At 34.8% G+C, this 19,985-nt stretch overlaps 1 protein-coding gene across 1 annotated transcript in view; it reads right to left on the minus strand.

Moving 5' to 3' along the window:
* The window catches only part of CCDC178 (coiled-coil domain containing 178), a 280,932-nt gene that overhangs the window by 72,065 nt on the left and 188,882 nt on the right, over positions 1-19,985 (minus strand). Inside the window, exon 18 of the mRNA XM_053912249.1 lies at positions 17,368-17,517. Within this exon, the coding sequence (XP_053768224.1) occupies positions 17,368-17,517 (150 nt within the window). The remainder of the gene's footprint in view (positions 1-17,367; positions 17,518-19,985) is intronic.

The following is a 19,985-nucleotide window of genomic DNA, read 5'->3' on the forward strand; positions in this document are numbered from 1 at the left end:
AGGGGGAAGGGATGAGAAAAGGTCAATGTCTTTACAATCATCAAGCGAAGATCTATGGAATATCGCCCATGTGCCAGGAAAGAGGAGGAGTGTAAGTAATTACTGTTCCCAGGACTATATTATCCAAAATACATCCAAGGGCTTCCTTAGCTTTTAAGAATTGCAACAAGCTGATGTTTTATTATACTTCCTCCTGCCCCAATATTGAAAGTTTTTATCAGTTTATCTCTGAATGGTCATCAAATGTGTTTTCAAACTTATGAACTGGGGCCAGCAAATTATTATATAGTTACCAACTAGCACTGGTGAAAAAATATTGCTAAATGTGGCAGAGCAAAGAATCATCCTTGTTAAATATGATTTTCACAGTCCCTCTCTGAAAGAAAAGAGGAGACTGGAAGGTGTGGCAGAGAATTATAATAAATTTTTGGAGAAGTAATAAATTAGATAAAAATGAGAAGATTAGGGATCTTGAGAGTTTCCCCTGAGAAAAAACCATCGTAGATCCAGAGACTCCCAATATTTAATACAATGTAAACTTGACAGTAGATAAATAAATAAGCAAGTGGGCTAAGAGACATTTCTCATTCAGCCAGGTAGTGAAAGTCAGCAGCCAAGGGCATTCAAACAGACCTGGGGGACAGTGAGGAGAATAGGAAGATTGAAAGGATCAATTGAAAACAGCTGGACTTTATTTTTAAAAAGCACACAAGAGCATGTGCCTTAGAAGCAAAGTTATCTCATTTTCTTGATTCTCAGTTTACAGCTACATAAAATGGGGCTATTTATGCCTGCTCCTAAGGGTTACTATAAATCCGACAGTGAAACACTGTTTATAAAGCACCGAGAACAATAATGCCACATAAAGCAGTGTCGTGTTAAGTCTCAAAAGATTCTTATAAATCACCCAGCCCAGGTTCTCCCAAGTCTCCAGGATGTTATTTGCACCTTCTTCTGCCTCGCATTTATTTGCAGCTTACTGTCAATTCAACGTTCCCCAAAGTTTTGTTCTAAGTGTGTGCATACCTTTCTTTGAAGTGTGTTCCTCTTCTCACATGTCCACCCAGAACAGGTATTGACTGCTTTGTCAAGTCTGGGATGAATTGTAAGGTCTGAAGTTTCCTTAGTTTCTCATAGTAACTTCATAAATTACAGTTGACCTTTGAACAACCCTCCAGTCATGCCCTCTGGTCACTCCCTACCGTTTCCGGGGTTTCCAATCCACTGATTGAACCAATTGAGAACAGTAATTTTGAATTCCCCACTTTGGATCAAAAATACCATTTTCCATTCGTGGTTGATTGTGAAGGGCTGACTGTAGTGTCAAAAGTTATATGTGGATTTGTGCCTTGAGGCAAAGGGCACCCCTAAGCCCTTGATGTTCAAGGGTCCACCTGTCCTTAAGGACATGTCCTCAGAGCACTGACACATAAAAGGAGTCAACTAATGTGCGTTTCAGATTGATAAATGCTGTTTATGAAAGTTTAAGTTTATTGTAAATAATAAATTTGGCCATTATTAAATTTTCATTTAATACTCTATTAAAAAATGCTTTCCCTAGAGATTTTATAACATCTTTTGAGAAAACTCCATTGCTAATGGTGCTAGGCAATCTCCTCCAAGATACAGGCATTGTCGTGTCTTTGAATTTTCCATATCTAGCAGGGTTCTAGTTTCCCCAAGCATTTTTGTTGAATAAGCAATTTTATGTCCTCTATTATTGCAATTTTTTCTTTTTCTTTTCTTTCTTTTCTGTTTTTTTTTTTAGCTTTAGTTTTCTGAAATAGCGCATTCTTGCTGAACTTTGAAATCTGGACTCACCTCCAACTTTTCTACCGTTGGTGGAAAAAGTGAATCTGATGCTTAGAAAAAACATTGTCATGCTGAAGTAGGCTTTGAACTCTCTCACAATAGAAAATTTGTTAAATTTGAAGTCTCTTTGAGAAAATATGTGGTGCCTGTGTATGGTAAGTTTTATAAAAATATAATGTTTCTGTCAACATGGACTTTAACATGAACTGGAAAACAGGCATTAAATTTAATGGCACTGCCACTAAAAATGAAGTAAGAACCAACAACAAGCAACAAAAAAGTTTCTTTTATGAAACCCATAACCAAGTTATATAAAGATGGTCTATTCTGTTACATAGCTACATTTCTGCATACTCTTGATGTTTTATGCTGAAGAAAAACCTTACACTTCACTAATGTCTAGAAAATAATATATCCTAAAATCTAGAGAAGTCACACAATTATTTAATATGTTTTCTAGCCCATTAAAACGTGGAAATATTTCAGCTATTTTATCAGGCTTACTTCAATTTTAATAACACGGTTACCTTTTTATCTTACACTTTTATAATCCAGTACTGTGACATTATTTCTGGTATGTTTAACCCATTTCCTTTTCAACACCAAACTAGAAGATTCTGGAATTATAAAATTTTTATTGATAAAATGTGAACATTAAGAAAATATGTAAAAAATAAAATATGTAAATGGTCAATTTAATGATAGTATATTCAAATCAGCTTAAAATATTATATAACTCTCCCCTCAGTGAAATAGATAGTAAATGACAATAAACATACAGTTTTGATTTTCTGTATAAAAAATAATCTATCAATTGTGCTTTAAATTTACTAATAAGCCTAAATGCTCTGTTTGATCTTATTTTGATGTTGATTAGGAGACAGAATATGAAAATCTATTTCAGGTATTTTATGAAATGAATTCAAAAGGCTTTATGATAGCATCTATTCTCTTTGTAACCATTCATTCCACTTCTGTCAAGAAATTCCTTAAATAGGAAATTTTAAATATCAACTCTTAGCATGAGTTGCACTGGAGATGAGGCGAGTAGGGGCTAGAACGAGGAAGGAAAGCTCCAGCAGGTTGTCGCCCAGTGGTTTGTTTTGTTTAAAGCTAATTCCTAAAGCTAATATGCACAGGTGTTCAAATATATGGCCAAATGAAAGTGATAGATGATCTATAAATTGTATATGATCAATACTGCTGATGTGTTTCTTTCCAAATATTCAAGATTTGCCATGCTAGACATCTATATAGAGTATGATACCAGAATATCATGCCCCCATTTAGTGGAAATCTCTCATTCAGATCACATATTGGTGAGGGATTTTACCCAGATCTGTCCTGGAAAAGTAATTCAGAGACACTATCACTTTGGAAACAATATTTTTAGTGTAAACATAATTGGATTCATCTTGCTTTTTGTTGACATGAAGTAGCTGAAGAAATTATGGTAGATGTAAATCTTGAAGCATGCGATAATGAGGTAATGACATAAACTCAGGGGTGGAGAAAGTTTTTTCAAAGTGTACTAACCGAAACCTTAAGTTTGGACATTGTCCACATCCTTCCATCTGTCTTACCCCTCCACCTAGCACCTCAGATGCTCTAAAGTACAGTGATGAAGATTAGAATAGAGGCTTTTAGGAACGTACATATTAGTTAGGTTAGGGCACTGGCAATAAACCAATCACATCAGAAACATAATCTGGCTGTGTATTAGAAGGGCAATGAAAACAGCAAGAGACAAAATTGGTTAAACTTAGAAATCTATATGGCATTAAAGGTAAAGGGAAAGTGCTCCCAATTTAAATGAATTCTGATTAACAAAGACGAATGCAAAATAAAACATGGCACAGATTCGTAGAGACGCATTACAAAGATAGAACAGGAGCTATTATCAACATAGCACCATGAATATGGCCTTAATTCTTCAAGTCAATCAAGGACAAGAATTAGAAAATCAACAGCTATACTAAAAGATGGAGAAGAAAAAAATAGTATGTGCTCCACCAATATTTGTTTAATTACAGTGAATTATTGAATGAAGAGCAGCAAACAGGCTGCCGTTAAATGACTTCTTCACCACGGCCTTTTAGGAGGAAGTGTTTGGCAACTGTTGAGCACAGTGAATAGCCACAGCGGAAGGACGCGAGCCTGAAGAGATGAGCTCACCATGTAGACATGTATTAGGGAAACAAACAGATCTGTCTATATATGAAAACCACAAGAACAGGCAAAGCAGCTGTCTGTATGAAAATCAAGAAGAAGGAGGCGTTGCAGTATGTTAAGGGCTTTTTAAATATAAAATGAAAGTAATTTGGAAAATACCAAACATTAATATACCATTAAAGATGTAAAAAAGAAAATAAAACTGGACGTGGTTACTTGGTTGCCTGGGAAGACACCAGAAGAAGTGATCAATCACATTTTAATCACCTGGAAAACTGTGGGTTCTATGAAACACCAACATGGTTTTCTGAATAGCAAATCATGCCAGACCCATTTAATCTTGTTCTGTGATAGCATTACAGGCCACAGAGACAAGGAAAAATGATGGTGACAATCCGTCTCACTTTCAGGAGGTCTTGGAATCTGCTCTGTCACATTTTCATTGACAAACGTGGAAAAATATGACCTCAGCCACATTATTTTTAGGTGGGTGGACACACAACATTCTTGAATATTCAGTTAAAGGATAAGTGAAGGATAAATGAAGTTTCAATTAGAAGTTGCACTAATATTCTTGTGTAGCTCTAGGAGCTGGTTCCTGGGGATCATCTAGTCAACTGCTATTAGATGATCTGCATTAAGTAATTTAGATGTGCTCATCAACATTCCAGCTAATTATAAATTTATTTAGTCAGTCTAGGTAGGAGGTAAAAATTGAAAGGATGGAGTAATATAAGCACACAAAACAGATACCTGGAAAAAATTTGTCAATGTTAATTGACAAATGTTAACATTGTAACTTATTACAATGTTAATCAACAACACGATGCCACCGTGAAAACTGGCAGCGCTCCACAGGAAAGTCTTAAAAGGAGTAAGACAGGCAAGGACTTAAAAAAAAGATGCTTCGGCCTTTTCTTTGTTTTAGCTAATTACCATCAAGATACTTGTTTCCTATTTTTGTCACTAATATCATACTTTTAAATGAATTCAAAGATAAAGTTTGCTCATTTTTGTGTTTTTCAAGTGTTCTGCTTGTGTATGTATTATTTTTGTAACCAGAGAATTCAAGCTGCCTTTTGAAACATGGTTAAAAAGCAAGCAAACACAAATAATTCAGAGAAATATGAGCATATGCCTTTCAAAAGTGTTTCAGGCAATAGAAGATATTGAAATTGATGCCCATTAGGAAATCATGAAATGAGGAGAGTTATTTAGCCCATGGTCAACACATATTCAGGGGGACGTACAATGCCATCGCCCCTAGGCTGGGCTGTCACATACATCTAAGCTTCACAGCACCTTATACGGAGAAAGAAGAAAGGGAACTGGAGGAAAGAAGCTGGCTGGGTGACATTCCAAAGGTCTCACAGAAACAGAATCCACACTCGAATTTGTATTGATGTCAGGTGTACCTAACTGAAAGAAGATTAAAATGTTTCTTTATTTCTTTAGTGTGTGCATGGCGTCACCATTAAAAAAGATTTTAAATTTATAAATATATACTTTAAGGGATGCTGTAGGTTTTTTCCTTTTCTTTCTCTAAACATTAATTCAGATTGTCACATAGGGTCCACCTTACCCTTGTATAAAGATAGAATACAACCTGTAAAGAAAAAATTACAAAACCTCATGAAAATAACTGAAACTACATTCTGTAACATTAATTATATTTATTTTAAGTAAGCAAAATAAATGAAGTTTAGTAAAAAAAATTTACAGTGGGATCTGGGGGCATTTAGGATTTTATCTAATGTGAAATTTTCTAAATTTTTCTTCTAGGTGTCCTATATTTTTCACAATCCTGAGATATTTACTTTGGAATGCTTACTAATTAATTTGAATATTTTATTTTGTCACATAAAAACAGTGTTCTATTTTTATATCATGAAATAATAAACGTTCATTATAAAAATGAAATAAACAAATGAAGGAATGAAGAAGAGTGTGAAAACCAGCCACAGGCTAAAAACTGGCATACAGGTTTCTAGAAATAAATGTAATAAAATCTAATATAAATGACAATAGAAAGTAGGAATCATACAGTACCTGTTGAATTATAGCTTGATTTTTCAATTAAATATGTACCACGGCTATTTGTATCACTCCTCTTAAAGACTGTATAATACTCCATTGTGTACCAATTATAGCCAACTACAGGCTTAGACAATCCATGTAACTGTGTATTAAACATGCTGAAGTTTTTTTCTTTTTTATAAGCAGCACTGTAATCAACATCATTATACATACATCTTTGCAGACTTTTCAGATTATTTTCTTAGAAATTCCCAGAATGAGAAATGCTGTCAGCGGGTCCGCATCAATACTGTGTTAGACACTTTTTCAGTTACTAAATGATGCCTGCCCACTAGGAGGCATCATTTAGTAACTGAAAAAGTATTTTCCAGGCACTTCGCTAGGTGCTAGAGTTATGGTTGTGAATAAGATAATAAGGTCTTCATTCTTATTAAGCTTACATTCAGGTGGCAGGAATAGATGATAAACAAAATGAACATAAAATAAAATATCAGATGTGAAGTGCTATGAAGAAACTAAAGTGACATGAAAGTAGGTGGCTGAGCGACAACTTCAGGGCCTCTGGAAAGGCTGCCCCAAGGAGGGGACTTTCAGTGTGATAGTTAAATGGGTGAAATGGTGAAATTAAGCCAGATATAGGAAATTTGAGGGAAGATGTACATCTAGAAGGATCTGAAATTTCAAGGACCCTATACTGAGAATGAGTTTGGTGGTCCAGTATTAGAAAATAGCATTTGGCTAGAGCAGAGCGAGGTGAGTCAGAGTGATATGAGCAGGGAAGTGAGTGGATTATGCAGTCTTCCAGGCCAGAGCAGGAAAGCAGGAAGTGTGGATTCTGAATGTGGTCATAAGTCACTGGATGATTGTAAATTTTAATTTAATTATGGCATACATATATTAAAGTGTACCCATCGTAAGTATATAGTTCAATGAATTATTCACAAACTGAACACATCTACCAGGTCAGGAAAGGAAACATTATCAGCATTTCCTAGACCCCCTTTATGTCCTCTTCTAGCCACTACTTCCCACCAAGGATAACTACCTGACTTCTGACAGCACAGATTTTATATACGTGTGTGTGTGTATATATATATATATATATATATATACATAAAGTATATACAGTCTGTGTATGTTTATATATGGTATGTGCTCTCTTTCTTCTGCTCAAAAACATGCCTGTGCAATTCATCCATATTTAAGCATCCTCCTAAAGAGAGAATGTGGATGGACTCCACATTCCACAAAAAAGTGAGTGGATCCTACCACTAAGCACTGGACAGAGTGCCTCAACATCTGGTACTTGAGCCGAATAAGAGCGGTTAATACAGGGGATACAGAGTGTCCAGTGAGGTGGGAGAAAAAAATAGAGACCATGGTGCTACTGCCAAGGCCGAAGATGCTTCCAGTAGAATGGTTGACAGTGATCAAATATTGATGAGCCATTGAGCAGGAGGGGGCCAAATAGACTTTCATGGATTTGACATCATGGAAGTCGTTTACGGGTGGGACTTCAAAGCAGAAGACAACGAGACACGATGAGGGAGAGAGTGCCAATGCAGATAGAGAACTCATGCCGAAACTTTTACCAAAAAATAAAGGACTCTAGGGAATGTGCAGTTAAAAGAGGTTTTGAGATGTTAAATAGTACAGCATGTCTGTATAATGATGGGGATAATCTACTGGGGAGGAGAAATCAGGATATAGAAACATGGGGAACTGTATGGAAGAGGGCTGTAAAAAGGTGAAAGAGAATGGAGTGCAGAGCACAGGTGAAGGGGGCTTGTCTATGTTTGGAGCCGAAGTGCTTCAGTTTTAATAGGAAGAAAGACAGTAACTATGGCGAGGATGTCAATAGGTTGCTGAGTTTCATTTTGGACAATGAGAGCACTAATATTTTATGAATACCTCTTTTCCCACACACTCCCCTATCATCTCTGTGTATAATCAAACCTACTGATCTCTTAAAAACAGAGTGTGCTCTAACAATATTACTAGTGCTTTTATGAGAAGAGGAAAGTTGGACCAGACGCATAAAGAGAGAAGATAATGTAAAGACACGGAGACAAAATGATCATCTGCAAGCCAAGGAGAGAGGCCTGGAACAGATTCTTCCCTCCCAGTTTTCACTAGCCCTGTTGACACCTTGATCTTGGGCTTCTAGCCTCCAGGACTGTGAGACAATACATTTCTGTTGTTTAGGTCACCCAATCTGCGGTGCCTTGTTACAGTAGCCCTGAGTTTCCTGAGGAAATTCCTAGTTGTTTATAATAGAGTTTTGTAAACTGAATAATAAAACAGAATAATAATGATAACGTTATCTGTAACTGGCTATGTTATGCTAAGTTAAAAGTTCAGTGCTTTACATATGTGGTAAATGCATAGCATGGTGCCTGCCATAAAAGAGGTGTATAATAGTAACTATTTTATTTTCTCTTATTTACTGCAATGAAGAGATGTTAAAGTAAGGAAAGAAAGAGAAGAAAGAGAAGAAAGAGAAGAAAGAGAAGAAAGAGAGAAAGAGAGAAAGAGAGAAAGAGAGAAAGAGAGAAAGAAAGAAAGAAAGAAAGAAAGAAAGAAAGAAAGAAAAGAAAGAAAAGAAAGAAAAGAAAGAAAGAAAGAAAGAAAGAAAGAGAGAGAAAGAAAGAAAGAAAGAAAGAAAGAAAGAAAGAAAGAAAGAAAGAAAGAAAGAAAGAAGGAAGGAAGGAAGGAAGGAAGGAAGGAAGGAAGGAAGGAAGGAAGGAAGGGAAGGAAGGAAGGAAGGAAGGGGAAGGAAGGAAGGAAAAAGAAAGAGAGAAGGAAGGGAGGAAGAAAAGAGTTAATTCATAAAAGAGAGGAGAAACTAACACATTGGGTAGGGAAGAAAGGAACCATATCAAACAAAGGCTCCCAACAACAGAGAGTAACAGATTTCAAGTAATAAGGTGCTGATGGGAGACAGGTGCTTGGTAGGTTTACTTGGCCAGAACTGTCACAATGTGTCTAGGCTTTTGTTTTCATGTGATCTTATAGTTTGCACAGTGTCTTTGCTATAATCATTTTAATGTTATTAATAGTAAGAATGGAGACACATCATGAAGTCATCATACACAGTATTGTGTTGACTGTTTTTTATTTCCTTTTTAGCTTTTTGAGTTACTGACACATTATTGCAGCAAAACATATGTAGGGTCAATTCATGCTGAATAGTTATTAGAAACCATGATAACAAAAGTCATTACACTGCAGTTCAGTTTTGACAGTAAAATTTCTGCAACATTATCACAAATCCTCATGCATTAGTGCAATGATCCTTACTATAGTTTCATATTAGAATCAAAAGATTGCTGTAGCATGCTTCGTACAAAAAGTCAAGCAAGCCAAATTCTTTTCTGCTTTTACAGATAACATTTTTGCTCTTTTTCTATGTATATCATGCAGATAGCAGCTTTGTTTTATATACTTTTTTCAATAACCTATGAGTATATTGAATATATCGTTTTTTAAAATGAGAATTTTTCCTTGAAAGAACACACAACTCTGATTACCAGCACCAAAGGAAATAATTTGAAAGACTTTATATCTGACAGAAATTCACAAAATTCTAAAACTATATTATACATTGCTTTATTATCTTTCCTTTTCTCAGATAATGTGTTGGCTGTGTGTCTTTTCTGTTAGTCAGTGATTTGCTATCATGGAATAGTAAAAGATTTTAAAAAGGACATCTGTAATAGTCAGGATTACTTTGATAGAAAAGCTTTGAGAGCTACCCTTCAGCTGACAAAAGGAAACATTTTTAATGTCTATCTGTCTACAATATTTTTTCATAGTCACTTTTCAAAAAATATTGAAAGGGTCAGATGGTGCTGGTAAAATGTTCGTGTGTGTGTGTGTGTGTGTGTTAATGGTAACTTATTCAGGTCTATTTCAAGAAAAAGGAAGAAATATTCCTTGTAAATTAGTGGCTAAAGAATTAGTTAACCTCAAAAAATTGAGTAACTCCTTCCTTAGTAAGAAAATCAGGTTTATACAGGAATACACAGAATATGGATAAGTAGAGCACATTTGGCTTTATACACAATATTTTCTCTGGAAACAGGGATATTAAAAAATCCTGTTCAGTTGTGTCATAACTGGAGTAATTGTGGGTTCTTTGAAATTGCTTTAAAATTGAAACATGAAGATGCCAGATTCCACCAAATTAAAACATTGTGTATTGTTATATCATGTGTTGTCTTTATTGTCATCTTCTCCAACTTTCTCAAAATTTTACAGGTTTGTATTGAAGGATCTAATAAAATTTCATGTTATGGTTATTTCTAGGAAATTTTTATTGTTATAGCTATTGTGAATGGGGTCTGTTTTATAAATACTACGGGCTAACTGGTGTTTCTTAGTATGAGATTTGGACATAACTGTGACTAACCCGCGTGCCATTGTTAAGTCTACCCCTCACACCTTCACATAGACACGTGTACATGGGACTTTCTGTACTGTGGCCTTCTGTCAGCTTTGCCCGGCCAATGAAGGGTTGGTCCATTGCTCTATTCCTCAGAGCACCTACATGCTTTCCTAACTGACTATCGTAATGTCACTATTACCCTATACTTCCCTCCCCTCCCCCCACAGTTCTTCCCATTTTATAGCTATTATAGACTAAAAGGCCTTTTATATTAGGTTAGCCACACCAAGATTTGTTACAAGAAGTAAAGGACACATATTTGTATAAAGAATGATAACAATATCGATAGTCATTCTTTTGTACGTGTAAAATATACAGTTTGTAGAAAACTATTTTAGGTGCTTTATATTTAAAATAAATACTTATGTTTCATAGGGTTGTTGAAGAAATTAAATAAGATTATGAATAAAAGCTTGTGAAGTGCCCAGCATGTAGTAAGTGCTTCCTGCGTGATAACTACCACTATCTTTATTTACAACAGTCTTACTACAGGTGGTGGGGAGACTTGAGTGTTCCCATTTTTTTCAGATGCTCAGGGGGATTAAATAACTTGTCCATAGATATTCCTCCTCACTTTCAATAAGAGTAACACTCTGAAGAAAGAACAAATGACCTCATTTTTTTCAGATGCTCAGGGGGATTAAATAACTTGTCCATAGATATTCCTCCTCACTTTCAATAAGAGTAACACTCTGAAGAAAGAACAAATGACCTCAAGAGAACATTTAGCATATTAGTATGCATTTTCCATATTAATGTGTATGTTAGTAAGTGATTATAAGACACACCTCTGTAAATTAAGGGAAAGGTGATAATAAGAGCAGCTTTCTCAAATGTTTATGTCACTGTGATGCATATGTGTAGTTCAAAACTAAAAAAAAGATCATTATACTGATGTTTCCACAGAATTGCAAATCAATTACAGCTGTAAGTCATGCATTAGACAAGCCTAGGTAGAAAATATACCTATTATACAAGGTGCATACAATGAACATTTTACTTGTTTTATTGTAATTTTTAAATGGCTTTTGAGTGATAAAAACTATTATTTCATTTTATGGCTGCAGTATGGCATTAAGTAAAGTCAGGCTTTTGAATCTGAATGGATTCCAAGGATCATAATCTATTTACTTGAAAATACTCCGAGTTTTTCTAGAACTTTACAGGAAATATAAAGAACACTTTTACTTTATCAAAGTTATATGTATGCAAAACTTCCCAAGTGTATGATTGTTGATATGAAATTTTCTCCTATTCTATACAGGATAACATTTTCCAAGGTTTAATTCTCTGAATACTCAGTTGTAAACAGGTTTCCCAATAGGAAATTTAGGGTTAACAAAACTAACAGGTTTCTTAAAATGGACTTCTCAGAATCTTTAACTTGCAAATGGAGTTTAAGTCTTTAAAAAGGAGGTATGAGGTACCATTGGCAAATATGTTTTCCCATACTGTTGGTTCTCTTTCTATTGTAATGCTGTTTTCTTTAGCCATGCAGAAGCTTTTTATTTGGATGAGGTCCCATTTGTTTATTCTTTCCTTTATGTCCCTTGCTTTAGGGGACGTGTCTGCGAGGATGTTGCTGTGTTGAATGTCTGAGATTTTCCTGTCAATGTTTTCCTCTAGGACTTCAGAGAGAAAGAAGGAGCTTATACCCTTTGCAATGGCATGGATGGAACTGGACAGCATTATGCTAAGTGAAATAAGCCAGGCGGTGAGGGACAAATACCATATGATCTCACCTTTAACTGGAACATAATCAACAAAAGAAAAAAGCAAACAAAATATAACCAGAGACATTGAAGTTAAGAACAATCTAACAATAGCCAGAGGAGAGTGGGGAGGGGATAGTGGGGAGAGGGGTTTACAGGAGCTACTATAAAGGACACAAGGACAAAATCAAGGGGGAGGGTAGAGGTGGGGGAGGGAGGTGGGTTTGGCTGGGGTGGGGTGGAGGGATGGGGAGAAAATACAGACAACTGTAATTGAATAACAATAAAAATTTAAATAAAAAAATTAAAAGGAGGTATGACATGCATTGTGCCTTATTATCTATATACATCTCCTGTATTTATACAATATATGTATCTGTATCTGTATGTCTAGATCTCCTTTTCTCTATATATTGGGGTGTACTGACATGACATTTTGGGGCTGGAAAATTTGTGTGTGTGTGTGTTTGTGAGGAGGCTGTCCCTGGTCTCTACCTGTTAGACACCAGGAGCACAGCACCCAGCCTCAACCCCAAGCCCACCCAGGTGTGATAAGCAAAAATGTCTGCAGGCACTGCCAGGCCTTCACAGAATCCCTGGGGAGCAAAACAGCCCTTGCTGGGGAGTCACGGACTATGTATATATATAATCTGTATATACATGTATACTATATATACACACATATATGAAAATTTATATATGTATAGTTACACATATTCAATATTTACTTACACATATATAATTTATATATATGAAAATTTTACTGTGAATGTCTTTGATATACCAGGGATCTAATCACACTCTACACATCACTTTTAATGTGTTCTTGTGTGGTTAACATGAGAAAGCTGCTGTTGCTAAACATCTCCAGCAGATCACCTCAAAATTGCATAAGGACACATAAGTCTACAATTCACTCAGAACTGGTACTGACATTTTTTAAAGTGTTAGATAGAAATAAACATTTAGAGTTTCGACAACAGAAGGGAGATTCATTGAGGTAAAACAATAGATGACCAGCTCTCTACTCCTGTCTCAGGGATTACAAAAGCTCTTCAGAGATTTCTTGAGAGTTCTTCAGAGGATGGGAACAGTCAGAATTTAATGCAAGCTTATCAGTCTATGGAGTGTGGCGACTCCTTTAGAACAAGTGTGCGTATGTGTGAGTGTGTGCGCTCACACATACCTATGTCCTAAGAAAGGGAGGAGTGATACTGACGGGGTCTTTAAGTAGCTGCTGTAGGCAGAAATTATTTTAAAATTATGGTTTTCCTGGCAAAAATAAATAAATTTCTATTTCTATTTCTTGTACTGAAACAAGCACACAAACTCACCACTCAGAGCCTAATTTTAATATATGCAAGTAAACACGCAATACAATGAGATACTGCCCATCACAGTCAGTCTCCCTCTACTTGGGTGACCTATGACCCTCTCGGTCTCAGGGGCATGTCTTATAGTGGAGATGATAATAATAGCAATGATAACAATAGCAATAATAGACCATTTTCCAGGATTGCAGAGGGATAGCAAAAAGGTAACGTTTGCAAACTGCACGGCTCAGACACCTATCCACATAAGTGCTTGTTAAGCACTGACTGATTCTGTGACAATTTGTATCCTCTCAGTTTAATAGCACGGAGAATTGGAGTAGGCAAAGTGAAGTTTTACAAGTGGTTTACAAAAATTTGAGAATGTATTTTAACCACTTTGGGGAGAGATCTTGTTTGCAGCCAGCAGAATAGATCAACGTGCTTAGCCTACCTTCCTTTGTAGGCCTGAAGAACTGGAAGCAGCAATTATATCAAACACACGATTCTATCAATGTATTGGTGGATTTTTAAAAAAGATATCTATTTGAAAATGTTGATGAAAAAGTCTATTTTCACACAGAAGTACAACCTGTTTTTCAGATATTTTTCTTCATTGCCCGTGGACATGGAAAGAATTTTGAATGATCGCTTTTGTTTACTTCTGATTTTTAAAGGGGGAGACATCCATCACAGCAAATTTTAAAAGTACAGGAAACAATCAAGAAGCACGTGCAAAAGAAGTGGACATACTTTTATTACCAAGAATAATACTATAACAGTCTAATATTTGAGTCGTCTGCATATAAAACTGTGTTAAGGAAGGGAACATTCTTATTTGTTATATTTAATTTGCTTTACTACTCTATTACATTTTCTTTGCTGCTCTTGGCATAAAAACACATAGAAATATGAAAAACATATAATTTGTGTAGAGAGAATAATACTCCCTAAGAAACATAGTGCTTAAAATATAATTATTTTCTATGCCAAAAGGAATGCATATTCAAAAGCATTGAAATTATTCTAAAATGGGAAAAAGATACACAAAAATTCCTAAAAGTGAGATCCATTTTATCTGTCAAGGGAATCAGGGTTGAACAGTGTCTTTGTGGATCTAAAACTAAGTCAGTCAAGAGATTAAAACCTACGTAGTTGGGGAATGCATCAGTATCCAGGGAATGCACGAAAATGCTGGAGGGTTTTTGCAGTTTTGATGGCCAAATTCCATCCTGTAAGCAGTGCATCAGACGCTAATGACATACGATTTCTCACTGACAGATTTAACAGCATCAATAAGGCCTCTCTGTCCATTGCAGCAAATTGATCCTACATGACACTGACAAGGGCAGCCTGCACTTAATGACCTCCATCGCTGAAGGATGGAAATGAAAAATGAATGGAAGTACAAATAAATCTTTTAAAGTTTCCCTGAAACAGGTGTGCTAAAAGTGCTTGGTTTAAGGGATCATCACAAACATAAACCCAATCTCCTAGCATGCCCCACTCTGTGCTCAAACTAAGGTTCACTTCTTGGATCTTGAATCAAGATTTGCTTTGAATCCAAAAATGACATCAAGACAATTTTGTTCTTATTATGCAAATACTATGTTAGAAATTTCTCTTAAAGGCATTAGGTTGTATTACTACTTATACAGGTACTTAGCATATTTACTTGCCACCAAAGGATTCTGTACAAACTGACAAGTATAGGTAATTTTTTTCTTTTCCTTCTGATTAGGAAAAAAAAAATACAGGACAAGCCACTGATCTTCTCCTTATTTCTCAGAAACAAATAGAACATGTTTAACCTCAATAACAATGTCAAATGCATGAAGTGATGAGACAAATGCTCCGTGGATACATCCTATCCTTGAACACTGCACAATGGTTTGAGGACACTAAGACTTTGGTATAAAGAACCATATTCTCTATTCAAGCACATTTACAAATTGATCCACCTTCATCTTGTTACTGATTCAATACAAATTTTCAATACAAATTTCAATACTTTTTTTCTCAATATATTTGGAAGTGTTAACTTGTAGTAAGAGTAGATGGATGAGAATCATAGGGGTGTTTATAAGCAGTATACCAGATGAATTTAACAGTTACTGATAGTTTCACAGTGCACTTTTATTTTTAAAGTAACTATGGATGTGTCTTTGTTATTTCTTATCAATTTTCTTCTGAGATAAATCTCATTTTATAGATGAGAAAACAAGTCAGAAAATGTAAATTACTTGCCAAGATCACTGAGCTAGTATCAGTAGAGCTTGTGTTCAAATCCTGGTTGTGTGTCTTCTCAACAGTCCATAAAAATGAGGGATAAATATTGTAGTGGTATTTTAAACTACATATAATACAGTAATACAAGTATCACTGTATAGTAATACAGTAATACAAGTATCACTGTATAGTAATACAGTAATACAAGTATCACTGTATAGTAATACAGTAATACAAGTATCACTGTATAGTAATACAGTAATACAAGTATCACTGTATAGTAATACAGTAATACAAGTATCACTGTATAGTAATACAGTAATTCCTCCTCCAAAATGGAATTATCTTCTGGAGGGTGGGTCTCTTGTAGTACAGGCTTCCCCCACTAGGTGAGTTTTCTAGGAAACTATCTGTATCAGTGTACCAGCTGGCGTTGTTGTGAGAGGCTACATTCAGTTTCAGTGAATTTTTTTGAAGACTCTTTCAACACATATGCCATTTCATGATGGGTAATTTACAAGTGCACCTGCCCACACTGCACTGAGTGTTCAGCAGTTTTTGACCAAAAAACAGCATGACCCCCCACCCCCCACCCTCCCTAATTTACCTGATCTTGCCCTGAGCAACTTTTTTTTGTTTCCCTGGATGAAAAAAGTCCTTAAAGGGAAATGTTTTGCTGATGTGGAAGAGATGAAACAAAAAATGGCAGAAGCAGTAAAAGGCATCAAAATCGACAAGTTCAAAAACTATTCTGAGCAGTGGAAAAAATGTCTCTGTAGGTATATTGCATTCATTGGAGAGTACTTTGGAGGTGACTGAAATTTAAACATGAAAATAGATACATGGTATTTTAATAAATAAATTCTGTTTTGGGGGTCCTCCTCATATGGGTGACAATGATAACACAAAGGATCCATTAGCAGTCTACTAGTTCTTATGGCTAAATAAATTGTTTAAAATAATTATGCATCTATATTTTGAAATTTAAATTCTGGGAAGAAACAAAAATTCAAAGAAAAATAAATTTTCTTGTCCATGAGAGTCTGGAGAAGAATACACAGGAAGTGGGTACATCTCACTACTCTAGTAATAAAGCTTTCTCTTCCCTTTTTATTGTGGTATATTGTATGTTTTATTCTTCCACTTTCATTATTGTAGAAGATTTTACAAAATTGAATTCCCAGTGATTTGTAGCAACCAGAGAGGGTCAACTATTTCTCCAAGTTTCTAATTAAGTCCCATATTTAAAAGAAAATAGAAACCAAAATTGAAGCCCATGCATCATGAGGAAGATTTAGAGATGTCTCACGGGAAGTTTCCTAAAGATAAAATTGAAATTTAAGGTCTATAACATATGAAAATCTATGAACTATGAAAATTTGGTATTCTAGGACATAATAATTAACAGCAAATTAGTATAAAATGGTAGATTAGAAAATAAGTATTTATTTCCTGAGTACCCTTTCAAAATTAAATTTCAAAAGGTTGATAAAATATAAAACTCTACCAAAAAAACCCCCCAAAACACGCTATCCTTTGGTGACATATAAAGGGCCACCTTCAGATAAAAAAATCCCATGACTTACCACTTGTTACTTTTTATATTACATAGGTCAAGTAAGTAATTATAAAAAAAATAAAAACCTACCTGTTTCTTATCTCTAATTGAAGCATCGAGTGATAACTGTCTATCATATAGATTGAAATAATGGTTCTTTTCTGATAAGAAAGTCATCTGTAATTTCTGATACTCTTGAGCTAAACGTCGATTTTCTTCTAGTGAATCATCTTGTAGTTTCTAGAAAGTAAATATATAGATATATTTAATTAAAATCATTTAAATTTATTTTTGAATTTTTATTTTATTTTGACTTTATTTTGAACTTTTATTTTATATGTAAAAGTATTATATTACATATTGCAGAAAAATAATAAAACTAAAAGGATATTTCCCTGACAACAATATGCTCCTTGGATTTCATAATTTTCTTTCTTGATGCAGGGGTTTTTTTTTTGTTGATTTATCAGTGTCTGTCTAACTTCTGTTCCCCTCTTTTCAGGACTTCCCTCCATATGCTTTAGGAAGTACCCAGGCCTGGAAGGCTCCACTGTGCATCCCAGGAGCCTTTTTCCAGTTTCCCATCCTCTTTTCACTTCCTTCAAGCCCCACTGCTCAAATAGGCCAAAGACAAGTGGGTACTTAGAATCCTATTTCCAAAAGTTTCAGAATGGTGGCACTCACAGGAAGCACTCAGAACAGAGAGAGAAAGAGTAAAAGACAGGAGCAAGGAACTCAAAATTCAGAAGCATACAGAGAGACCCATTATTTGTTACTAGTATCCTTTAGCGATATTAAAGCTTAACTCTCATTCTGTGTATAGTTGAGAACTTTGTAACACCCTCATGTCAAATCTAATACAAACCACTTAGAATACAACTTTTGCACCATTACCCAGCGGCAAATTGGGGACTATCTACCATTTGAAGTTAGATGTGTCAATTCAGTTTAGTTGCTGTTTTTTGTCCTACATTTCTAGCACAGAAATTTTTCTCTGGCTCCTTCAAAAAATATGGAATTTATCAACAGCCTTAAATATTTTCAAAATGTTACTCCAGTAATTCCTCTGATGGGAGTTTAATCTAAGCAAAAAGCTTTATTCATTACAAAATTATTTATAGTAAAGTTTTCAAAACACTTAAAAGCAGATTAATCATGATAATGATAATGATGATTAAATAACCAGATACAAAAATAACAATTGTGAAACAGTTAAAAAAATGTGATTGCCATTCCCTCAAACCTTTAGTGTAAGTTGTTAAAAACGTATACTGTGGTATTAGAATGTGCATAGATAAAATGTAATTCAGCAGAAAATTGCCTATACAAACATTTCTGTATTTACACACTTGAAGATTTATTAAGGTCAACAAACAAATTTCTCAGGCAAGCCTGGTATCCATATCGATCCCTAATGATTTATACTGTGTCATAACTGTTCTTCAAAAAACCAGAATGATGGACTGACAACCATTTTAAATGGTCTTGTCCTAATACAATAATTTAAAACTTCAGAAACTTCTATCTAGTAAGGTTGCCTAAAATCCATAGAATTATCTTTTAGTAGAAAGACAAAGTTTATCTATGAATATTTTTAGTTGGTGGAAATACTTTTAAAAAGAGGGTCACAGTTCTTTTTGATATCTTAGCACTAATATTAAAATATAATCCTCAAGTGATTAACTTAAAACTTTGATACATGTTCTGGAGGCAGGAGGAGAAATAATTTTGAGTTTTTGGTTTGTGTGATTTAACATGAGCATAATTCTGATACCTGTGGTGTTCTATTTCTCAATTATCTTTCTTTCAAGCCTTATCTGGCTACTGTAAACATTAAATTTGAGAGGGATGCCATGTGGGCTTTTCATTAACCCATTTAATGAATTTTAATTGGGGATATCCTTGGTACTTTATCCTTTGCTCAATGTGTAATATGCAGTTTTACTTTCAAATAAATATATTTTCCATTTCTGTATCACATCAGTTCTTATTGTTTTATACACCATAATTAAGTAGCAAGAAACTGAATTATGTAGTTATTCCAATGAATATTCAAAACACTTTTATATCCATCATGACATTATACATTACCATTTATCAGTAATATATAGAAGGATTTGCCAATTCCTGAAAGTCAGTGACCTTCAGATGTGCAATATAGTTTAAGGGTTTTTTTTAAATTTTAAATACATGTATTCTGCCGGCATTGAAAGTTATGTTTAAATGTGGTTCCATATCGCAACTCTACTTTAATTTTAACCAATAGTATTGTAACATGCATGTAAAACAAGGGAATGATCGTTATTGGCAGAAATATGTCCATGAGAAATAATGCCACCACTACTAGAACTGAACATCTTATAACATAGGAGCAGTAGAGGATATTTATTGGGGGCAGTAAAGTCAGGGTTGGTGGTATAATAAAAGGGTGAGAAGAAACTAGTAAAAGAAGAAAGGTGATGACTTTCATGTAGTTTTAAATTCAAACCCAGCTGAATCCTATCTGTAGAATCTTTCTACTTAAGGTCTGGGCTAAATATCAACTTGAAAAAGATTTTGTTTCTAAAACCATTAGAAAACCTTTATTTGCACTCTGTAGGTTAAAATGGGTGTGCTCTGAGTTGATTTAGAATATTATTTCTTTCAGTGATTCATTTATTCATTTTCATTCAGTTACTTATTTATGGTTTTATTTACTAATTACTATA

The sequence above is a fragment of the Desmodus rotundus genome, chromosome 10 (genome assembly GCF_022682495.2).
Source record: "Desmodus rotundus isolate HL8 chromosome 10, HLdesRot8A.1, whole genome shotgun sequence".
Classification (NCBI taxonomy): Eukaryota; Metazoa; Chordata; class Mammalia; order Chiroptera; family Phyllostomidae; genus Desmodus; species Desmodus rotundus.